The sequence below is a fragment of the Mytilus edulis genome, chromosome 13 (genome assembly GCF_963676685.1).
Source record: "Mytilus edulis chromosome 13, xbMytEdul2.2, whole genome shotgun sequence".
Classification (NCBI taxonomy): Eukaryota; Metazoa; Mollusca; class Bivalvia; order Mytilida; family Mytilidae; genus Mytilus; species Mytilus edulis.
In genome coordinates this window covers 53864592-53876358 of record NC_092356.1, presented here as the reverse complement: position 1 = coordinate 53876358, position 11767 = coordinate 53864592, and the positions used below count along the sequence as shown (strand labels likewise).

At 33.8% G+C, this 11767-nt stretch overlaps 1 protein-coding gene across 1 annotated transcript in view; it reads left to right on the top strand.

Moving 5' to 3' along the window:
• LOC139502363 (basic phospholipase A2 73-like) overlaps positions 1–7773 on the top strand; it is a 28208-nt gene extending 20435 nt beyond the window's left edge. Inside the window, exons 2-3 of the mRNA XM_071291822.1 lie at positions 5718–5821; positions 6543–7773. Coding sequence (XP_071147923.1) covers positions 5718–5821; positions 6543–6652 — 214 coding nt within the window. The 3' untranslated portion in view covers positions 6653–7773. The remainder of the gene's footprint in view (positions 1–5717; positions 5822–6542) is intronic.
• Positions 7774–11767: the final 3994 nt, after the last annotated feature.

Below are 11767 nucleotides of genomic sequence, written 5' to 3'. Positions count from 1 at the left end.
CGTCCGTCCGTCTGTCTGTCCGGCGTAAACATGTCGCACCGTAACTTATGAACGACTTATCTAACTTTCATGAAACTTAATATAGTTGTTTTTTATGATGGTCAAATGATCTGTATACTTTTTGTTGAAAATAAGATTTAAACTTTTTGAGTTACGACACTTTGTAACTATAATAGGGGTGTGTTTTTTTCACATGTCGCACCGTATCTCAAAAACGATTCTTGATTATTGCTTAAAACGTTACACACTTTTTAGTTATATTAATCTTAATATCTGTATACTTTTTGGTGATGATTCAAAATTTCATTTTTGAGTTATTGAGTATTTTGTAAAAAAGGGGGAGGGTTTTTTACATGTCGCGCCGTATCTCAAAACGATTTATGATTATTGCTTAAAACTTTACACACTTTTTTGTTATATTAATCTAAAGAACTGTATACTTTTTGGTGATGACTCAAAATTTTATTTTTGAGTTATTGAGTATTTTGTAACAAGAGGCTCTCAAGAGCCTGAATCGCTCACCTGAATTTTTTTGGTTTAATCTCTCATCAATGATTATTTTGGCTTTTCAATTTATTTAAATGTTCTTTGAATCGTCCTATTTTCTTCAAAAGCAAAAAAAAATCATTTTCTCCTATGTTCTATTTTAGCCATAGGAGCTATGTTTCTTGACATACAAGGAAATGAAATATAAAATTTATACTAGATACTCTGAAACTCTGAAACTCATTTAGCCTAAGTTTGGCTGAAATTGATACAGCAGTTTCATAAGAGAAGATTTTTTAAAGTAAGTCAACATGGTGAACAAATTGTGAAAAAAGTCTTTAAAGGGCAATAACTCCTAAAGAGGTCAATTGACAATTTTGGTCAAATTGACTTATTTGTAGATCTTACTTTGCTGATCATATTTGCTGTTTACAGTTTATCTTTATCTATAATAATATTCAAGATAATGACCAAAAACTGCAAAATTTCCTTAAAATTACCAATTAAGTGGCAGCAACCCAACAATTGGATGTTTGATTCATCTGAAAATTTCAGGGCTGATAGATATTGACCTAATGAACATTTTTACTCCATGTCAGATTTGCTCTTAATGCTTTCGTTTTTGAGATATAAGCCAAAAACTGCATTTGACCCCTATGTTCTATTTTAAGTAACGGCGGCCATGTTTTTTTGACGGAACAAAAATCAAAGCACACACTTTGTGCAGGATAATCTAAGGAACAACCATGCTAAGTTTTAACCAAATCCATTCAGTAGTTTCAGAGGAGAAGATTTTTTAAAGTTAGCAAATATGATGAACAAATTGTGAAAAATTGTCATTAAAGGACAATAACCCCTTAAGGGGTCAATTGACAATTTTGGTCAAATTAACTTATTTGTAGATCTTACTTTGCTGATCTTTTTTGCTGTTTACAGTTTATCTTTATCTATAATAATATTCAAGATAATGACCAAAAACTGCAAAATTTCCTTAAAATGACCAATTAAGTGGCAGCAACCCAACAATGGTTTGTTTGATTCATCTAAAAAATTTCAGGGCTGATAGATCTTGACCTAATGAACATTTTTACTCCATGTCAGATTTGCTCTAAATGCTTTCGTTTTTGAGATATAAGCCAAAAACTGCATTTGACCCCTATGTTCTATTTTAAGTAACGGCGGCCATGTTTTTTTGACGGATCAAAAATCAAAGCACACACTTTGTGCAGGATAATCTAAGGAACAATCATGCTAAGTTTTAACCAAATCCATTCAGTAGTTTCAGAGGAGAAGATTTTTTAAAGTTAGCAAATATGATGAACAAATTGTGAAAAATTGTCATTAAAGGAAAATAACCCCTTAAGGGGTCAATTGACAATTTTGGTCATATTAACTTATTTGTAGATCTTACTTTGCTGATCTTTTTTGCTGTTTACAGTTTATCTTTATCTATAATAATAGTTCAAGATAATGACCAAAAACTGCAAAATTTCCTTAAAATTACCAATTAAGTGGCAGCAACCCAACAATGGTTTGTTTGATTCATCTGAAAATTTCAGGGCTGATAGATCTTGACCTAATGAACATTTTTACCCCCATGTCAGATTTGCTCTAAATGCTTTCGTTTTTGAGATATAAGCCAAAAACTGCATTTGACCCCTATGTTCTATTTAAGTAACGGCAGCCATGTTTTTTGACGGATCAAAAATCGAAGCGCACATTTTGTGCAGGATATACTAAGGAACAATCATGTTAAGTTTCATTCAAATCCATTCAGTAGTTTCAGAGGAGAAGATGTTGAAAAATTGTTAACGACGACAGACGACGACGACGACGTCGACGACGACGACGACGACGGACGCCAAGTGATGAGAAAAGCTCACATGGCCTTTTAGGCCAGGTGAGCTAAAAAAGGGGAGGGTTTTTTTTACATGTCGCGCCGTATCTCAAAAACAATTTATGATTATTGCTTGAAACTGTACACACTTCTTTGTTATATTAATCTAAAGATCTGTATACTTTTTGGTTTGATTCAAACTTTTATTTTAGTGATATTTGTAAAATAAAAAAACAGGGGGGGGGGTCACATGTCCCGCCGTGTCTCAAAAGCAATAAATGGTAATTGCTTAAAACTTTCTCAGAAACTATTTATGATTATTACATAAAACTTCCACACAAGACGTCGGGCGTATCATGCGCTCATGGTGCAGCTGTTTATTAAATCATATTACATGGTTTCTTTTTTTTTCTTCTTAAATCAGTATTTTTTAATAAGAGCAACAGGGCTATATGTTACATGTATACGTTTACGAGAAAAAACACCAGGAACCCACCAAACAAGTAACCAAGGGGTTAGCATAAGATATTGGACAAAGCACAAGTGTACGTGATTAACATCAAGCCTAGCTATTTGAGTTATTATAACTTAAACAGAAACAACAAAAAATATGCAGTCAACTATAACTTACGATTTAAATTTAGGATACACATACAATATTAAGAAAAAATAATAATACATATTGCAATATGCTGTTTTTTCGGCAACTATCTGGTTTTACTCTCATATATGAAGAGCGGTATACTACTGTTGCCTTTATTTATATATGACCAATGTTATCACACCTCTCATGTTTGACTAATGTTATCACACCTCTCATGTATGAATAATGTTATCACATCTCTCATGTTTGACTAATGTTATCACACCTTTCATGACGTATGAATAATATTATCACACCTCTCATATATGACCAATGTTATACCACCTCTCTTGTTTGACTAATGTTATCACATCTCTCATGTATGACTAATGTTATCACATCTCTCATGTATGACTAATGTAATCGCATCTCTAATGTATGACTAATTTTATCATACCTGTCATGTTTGACTAATGTACCTCATGTATGACTAATATTATCATACCTCTCATGTATCACTAATGATATCACACCTGGCATGTATGACTAATGTTATAATTCCTCTAATGTATGACTAATGTTATCACATCTGTCATATATGACTAATGTTGTCACATCTCTCATGTATGACTATTGTTATGACACCTCTTATGTATGACTAATGTTATCACACACCTCATATATGACTTATGTTGTTACACCTTTCATGTTTGACTAGTGTTATCACACTTATCATTTATGACTAATGTTATCACATCTCTCATTCGTGACAAATGTTATTACATTTATTATGTATGACTAATATAATCACAACTTTCATGTATGACTAATGTTATCACACCTCTCATGTATGACTAATGTTATCACACCTTTCATGTATGACTAATGTTATCATACCTCTCATGTATGACTAATGTCATAACACCTCTCATATGTATGACTAATGTTATCACACCTCTCATGTATGACTAATGTTATCACACCTCTCATGTATGACTAATGTTATCACACCTTTCATGTATGACTAATGTTATGATTCCTCTCATGTATGACTAATGTTATCACATCTCTCATATATGATTAATTTTGTCACATCTCTCATGTATGACTTGTTATTATTTTATCTTTTTCGTAATTTGTGCACTTTGGCATGTCAATTAGCATTGTCCCTTGGTGCCTCTTGCAGTTGTGTCACTTTAAATAGTACTGACTCCTCTGCACCAGGCACGGGGATGACATACCATTTATGTGCAACTTCTTACCATATCTAACCATATCATTAATGTCCCGATACACATTTTAATATGCACCCACCATGCCATATAGCACCGTCCCTTGGTGCCTTTTGCAGTTCAGCTAGATATATTTAGCCTACTCACAGTATTTTTTTTTGTAACTTTCCAGAGGTGTGCCTGAGACAAAGGTTTTATATATATTTTAATATGTAAAAACTGTTGTTCCTTATTTGTGTTTGTAACTATGTGTTGTTTATTATATTTGTAAAAGAATATTATGTTACAATGATATTATATTATGCTCCTTGTGAGCCCATTTTATGGAAATAAAGCATCTTCTTCTTCTTCTTCTTCTTCTTCTTCTTCTTCTTCTTCTTCTTCTTCTTCTTCTTCTTCTTCTTCTTCTTCTTCTTCTTCTTCTTCTTCTTCTTCTTCTTCTTCTTCTTCTTCTTCTTCTTCTTCTTCTTCTTCTTCTTCTTCTTCTTCTTCTTCTTCTTCTTCTTCTTCTTCTTCTTCTTCTTCTTCTTAATATGTAAAAACTGTTGTTCCTTATTTGTGTTTGTAACTATGTGTTGTTTATTATATTTGTAAAAGAATATTATGTTACAATGATATTATATTATGCTCCTTGTGAGCCCATTTTATGGAAATAAAGCATCTTCTTCTTCTTCTTCTTCTTCTTCTTCTTCTTCTTCTTCTTCTTCTTCTTCTTCTTCTTCTTCTTCTTCTTCTTCTTCTTCTTCTTCTTCTTCTTCTTCTTCTTCTTCTTCTTCTTCTTCTTCTTCTTCTTCTTCTTCTTCTTCTTCTTCTTCTTCTGTTATTACACCTCTTATGTTTCATGTTTGACTAGTGTTCTCACACCTCTCATTCATGATTAATCTTATCACACCTCTCATTCATGATTAATCTTATCACACCTCTCATGTGTGACTAATGTTATCACACCTCTCCTATTTGACAAATGTTAGCACATCTCTCATATATGACTAATGTTGTCACACCTCTCACGTATGACTAGTGTTATCACACACCTCATGTATGACTAATGCTATCATACCTCTCATGTAGGACTAATGCTATAATACCTCTCATGTTTGACTAATGCTATAATACCTCTCATGTTTGACTAATGTGTTCATATCTCGTATGACAACTGCTATCTGACCTCTTATGTATGACTACTGCTATCTTACCTCTCATGTATGACTAATGTTATCACACACCTCATGTATGACTAATGTTATTATACCTCTCATATATGACTAATTTTATCATACCTCTCATGTATGACTAATATTACCACACACCTCATGTATGACTAATGTTATCATACCTATGATGTATGACTAATGTTATCATACCTCTGATGTATGACTAATGTTAATATCATACCTTTCATGTTTGACTTATGTAATAACACCTCATAAATGACAAATGTTATCATACTTCTCATGTATGGCTAATGTTATCACATCTCATCATGTATGATTATCTTTAATATCACACCTCTCATGTTTGACTAATGTTGTTACACCAAGAGTCGTTTTTCAAAAGGAAATGTTTCATTTTATTTAAGGTGTTGTAAAGCCCATGATTACTGTTATGGTGAATTGGAGCAACAAAACTATTATAATAATTGGTATGATTACAAGTTTAAGAGAACTACTATAGAATGTAATGGTGAGTTTATCATTTATAAAAGAGAGACAACTCAGCGGCAACAAAAAGTTTCGATGTAATTATAGATATCAAAGAGCATAGTAATAACTTGATCACATAGAAGTCGAAGAAATATAACCAAAATGAGATTTTAGGTAAACGATAATAAAAAAAACCAACACAAAAGACGAAAGACATCTATCGCTCACCATTTGCCCTTTTGCCGCAACACTGCTACACAGACAAAATATCTCACCAAGAGGCACCGAAAAGCCTGAATTATTCATCTGGTAAACTATATCCTATACATTTTCTATATTTATACTTCTATTCACCTTCATTAAATGCTTAGTTTATTTGTAAATCTTACATAGTACATTTTTGTATACTTGTATTTATGATCAGATCAAGTTCACTGTGTAGCCTGATACAAGTCATCATTCGTGTATCAATTTACAATTTCTTTTTTTCCTTATGAATTTGGAAAAAAATGCAAAAAAATAGTAAACATTGTCTTTCAGGGGCAATAACTCCCTTAAGTGATTTGACTAGTTCGACAATGTTGATTTATTTGTAGATTTCAATTTTATTAACACTTTGATATTTACAGTTCTCTCTATCTATTCTAATTTCTCCAAAAAATGTTAAAATGAGTAAACAACGTCTTTCAATTCCAATACTTCCTAATTGCCGTCAATTGAAACTTCTCCATGCAACTGTCATTTGATGTCTTCTATTTCAGGTGCCTATCACAGAAAGTTGTGCGAGTGTGATAAGATTTTACTGGAATGTGTTCTACGGAGTGAATACCATAGTGAGCACTACAATTACTGCTCAGCGTACAAAAAGTAAATACCATAGTGAGCACTATAATTAATATTACTGCTCAGCGGACAAAGAGTAAAAGATCAACTTTTGGATAAAATTGTTATTTACATTAGTCTTTGTAATCTATGTTCTATAAACTTGAAGGCTCTATTTTAATTATGTATTTGATATGCAAGTCGAAGTTGCTTGTCTTTGTGTTACATTTTAATGCTGTTTTGTTTTGGTTTGACAAGACATAAATATGTTGCAGAAAGGAAAATTTATACTTTGTAAAAAACTAGACTTGTAACAAACTTTTTATCTGAAATATCACATACACATTATAACAAGATAATGACTGATCTTCTACAGTGATATATAGACGATGTGTTTTTCACTATACAGGCGGTGTTCATATGGGTTCCAACTGTTTTCTTCTTCTTGCAAACACATTCCATTATTCAAGTCCCCCTAAAAAAGACATGAACATTCTTTTTATTCCAAAAAAATACCTAGTATAATGACGATCAAGTCGTAATGCCATGATATATGTTCCAGTTGACCTTTATTACGCTCGGAATACATACTATTATATTTTTTCAAGTGGTCAAAACATGCCCAATAAAAGCCTTTGTATGAGGTCAATACGAGGTTATATCGACATAAGAGAAAGAAGCATATTGACAGAGGATTAAGTCCGAGGTCGATATGCTTCTCTAGGTCGATATAATATTGTTTTGACCTCAACCAAAGGCTACAATCGACTAATATTTCATGAACAGTATAAAATTTGGGATTTTAAAAATGTATTTTTAAAACACGCTGCATGTCCTGAGCAATATGCTGTTTTGACCCACAAAAAGCTAAACACAACAAGTTTTGGCGTGCAAACTGCGTAAATACAAATGTACATGTGATCAAGTTTAAACGAACTTAAATTCTTAAAAAGATTCAATTAATAGTTTATCAGAATATTTAATCTTCGAACTTGTACTTTGCTGGAACTTTTATTTTATTGAAATGGATACTCTACTGGAAAATTACTATTGTAAGCGTATCATTGTATATCGATGAATATATTCATAAATCTCTTGGTACACGTAAGCATTTTGTATTACTCATCTATTTTATATCAGAGTCAGAAATATTAAACTTTTCTTGTTTTATGATTTTCATGATTTTAATGATTTTCTCATGTTTTGCTTCAAATATTTATTTTAATATCAACTAATTGCTTCAAGCTATCCAATACTCAATTTTCCATTTTGGAACAGCAGCATACCTTCTTTCCATCGTTATTCGTTTACATACCACAAATAATACATTATGCTCGTGCATGTTTACATTACATAGGCTTCATTAACCAAAGTGACTGTGTTCCTTCACAATAACTGTCACGTCTTGAGCAAGGACGATAGAAACCAACGTTACATAGGCTTCATTAACCAGAGTGACTGTGTTCCTACACAATAACTGTCCCGTCTTGAGAAAGGACGACAGAAACCAACGTTACATAGGTTTCTTTAACCAGAGTGACTGTGTTCCTACAAAATAACTGTCCCTTCTTGAGAAAGGAAGACAGAAACCAACGATTCATAGGCTTCATTAACCAGAGTGACTGTTCCTACACAATAACTATCCCGTCTTGAGCAAGGACGATAGAAACCAACGTTACATAAGCTTCATTAACCAGAGTGACTGTGTTCCTACAAAATAACTGTCCCGTCTTGAGAAAGGACGACAGAAACCAACGTTACATAGGCTTCATTAACCAGAGTGACTGTGTTCCTACAAAATAACTGTCCCGTCTTGAGAAAGGACGACAGAAACCAACGTTACATAGGCTTCATTAACCAGAGTGACTGACTGTGTCCCTACACAATTACTGTCCTGTCTTGAGAAAGGACGACAGAAACCAACATTACATAGGCTTCATTAACCAGAGTAACAGTGTTCCTACACAATAACTGTCCCGTCTTGAAAAAGGACGACAGAAACCAACGTTACATCATAGGCTTCATTAACCAGAGTTACTGTGTTCCTACACAATACTGTCCCGTCTTGAGAAACGACGATAGAAACCAACGTTACATAGGCTTCATTAACCAGAGTGACTTTGTTCCTACACAATAACTGTCCCGTCTTGAGAAAGGACAATAGAAACATGTATGTGAAGTTAGCAGCCGGTTCGTTATTCGTTATTCGATATTCAATATCCAACCGGCTGCTAGCAGTCGGTTGGATATTCAAAATTTTGTTGAAAATCATAAAAAAATAATACTTGATAACATTAAAAACATGATTTTCATAGTTAAGATGACTGATAAGATACGTAGGAACTTATCAAAATGACCTCTTCAAGCTGTTGTAAGTTCTCGTTGACCTCGAATATAAACCCTTTTCTAAGTTGCAAATTTGTCTTTATATAATATAAATTGGTGTCAATAAAAAAACTGCAAAGATTTATTTTCTACATGATAATTCTTAAAACAATAAGAAAACCCGCTTACTCTAGAAAACATTAAGAAATATGAAAAGAAATATATAGTGAAAACCGACCCGAGACCGCTTAAATGAGGTTGAGACCCCCCTGGTCTTTCAATGACTATAAAAGTCAACCAAATCATTGACTCTGTATATATGAAGGTTGTATTAGATGGATCTTCTATGTTTACGGTACGCCCAAAGTGCCAGTTGGATATTCAAATTTTATATCAAAAATCGACCCGAGACCGCTTAAATGAGGTTGAGATCCCCCTGGTCTTTCAATGACTATAAAAGTCAACCAAATCATTGACTCTGTATATGTGAAGGTTGTATTAGATGGATTTTTGAGAATAACGTCATCTTCAATATCTACGGAGGGCTAAGATTGTCACTTTTTAGTCAAAAAATGTCAAATTTTTAGGACAAAGGGCACAATGTAATGGTGAGAGCCCCCTGATCTCTCAATCTTTCTAATATTTTACAGACATTTAGTCAATAGGTAGATACAAACGTGGCTTAAAGGAATTTGGGTACACTTCCTGTCTTCTATGTTTACGGTACGCCCAAAGTGCCAGTTGGATATTCAAATTTTATATCAAAAATCGACCCGAGACCGCTTAAATGAGGTTGAGATCCCCCTGGTCTTTCAATGACTATAAAAGTCAACCAAATCATTGACTCTGTATATGTGAAGGTTGTATTAGATGGATTTTTGAGAATAACGTCATCTTCAATATCTACGGAGGGCTAAGATTGTCACTTTTTAGTCAAAAAATGTCAAATTTTTAGGACAAAGGGCACAATGTAATGGCGAGAGCTCCCTGATCTCTCAATCTTTCTAATATTTTACAGACATTTAGTCAATAGGTAGATACAAACGTGGCTAAAAGGAATTTGGGTACACTTCCTGTCTTCTATGTTTACGGTACGCCCAAAGTGCCAGTTGGATATTCAAATTTTATATCAAAAATCGACCCGAGACCGCTTAAATGAGGTTGAGATCCCCCTGGTCTTTCAATGACTATAAAAGTCAACCAAATCATTGACTCTGTATATGTGAAGGTTGTATTAGATAGATTTTTGAGAATAACGTCATCTTCAATATCTACGGAGGGCTAAGATTGTCACTTTTTAGTCAAAAAGTGTCAAATTTTTAGGACAAAGGGCACAATGTGATGGTGAGAGCCCCCTGATCTCTCAATCTTTCTAATATTTTACAGACATTTAGTCAATAGGTAGATACAAACGTGGCTAAAAGGAATTTTGGTATACTTCCTGTCTTCTATGTTTACGGTACGCCCAAAGTGCCAGTTGGATATTCAAATTTTATATCAAAAATCGACCCGAGACCGCTTAAATGAGGTTGAGACACCCATGGTCTTTCAATGACTATAAAAGTCAACCAAATCATTGACTCTGTATATATGAAGGTTGTATTAGATGGATTTTTGAGAATAACGTCATCTTCAATATCTAAGGAGGGCTAAGATTGTCACTTTTTAGTCAAAAAATGTCAAATTTTTAGGACGAAGGGCACAATGTAATGGTGAGAGCCCCCTGATCTCTCAATCTTTCTAATATTTTACAGACATTTAGTCAATAGGTAGATACAAACGTGACTAAAAGGAATTTGGGTACACTTCCTGTCTTCTATGTTTACGGTACGCCCAAAGTGCCAGTTGGATATTCAAAATATACAGTGAAAACGTACCTGAGACCGCTCAAATGAGTGTGAGACCTCCTGGTCGTTCAATGTCCATAAAATTTAATTAAATTATAGACGCTGTGTATATAAAGGTTGTACTAGAAAGAATTCATATTCGATATTTATGGAGGCCTTTTATTGTCACTTTTCAGCTACATATTGTCAAACTTTTACATGTAGGACAAAGGACACTTGGCAATGGTAAGAATCCCCCAAGCTCTCAATCTTTCTTTTATTATGCAGACATTTAGTTAATAGAAAGACAAAAATTAAAACCTTATTCTGGAAGGGGGCAACTATCACCACTTGGGGTTTTGAGAGATTAAACAAGCCGCTGACCACCAATTTGGAAAAGAGAGGGAGCGATTGAGATCTTCAAATTGTGAGCTATTGAATGAAAAAAAAAACAGGCGTACCGGGTATGATTACCATGAATTGTATATTTTTTGACGATAGGACCGTAAGATCAAAAACAGGGTCTAAAAACATTGAATTGGGGATAGTGGTTTTGGGTGATCTGACCTAAATTGATTTTATCTTGGATTGTTAGGATAAAGACATTGATCCAATAGCTAAAAAAAGATCGATCTTTTCAATTCAATTTTATTAAAAAACAAGCAGAAATGCATGTGATTTTTTTGTACCTTTTGATAGATGTATGCCTATGGTTTCAGAAAAACCAACGCTTAGGAGCGTTAAAACAAACGCTTAGATGTGTTCGAACCATCGCTCAGGGGGGTCATGACAACGCTATAAATAAATGACTTTATAAAAATTACAGACACTAAACAGTGTGAGGCGCTCGCCAGGGAGTTGCAAGAGATCAAGCGGAAGATTCAAGCCAGTAACATGCAGCATCCGCTGGAGAAGATTGTACTCAACCGGGCCCTTTCAAAGGTGTTAAGCCTGTGGTTGAGGCTCAGCGAGAGGCAGCTTCAGCAATACCAATACGATTGTATACCTTCCTG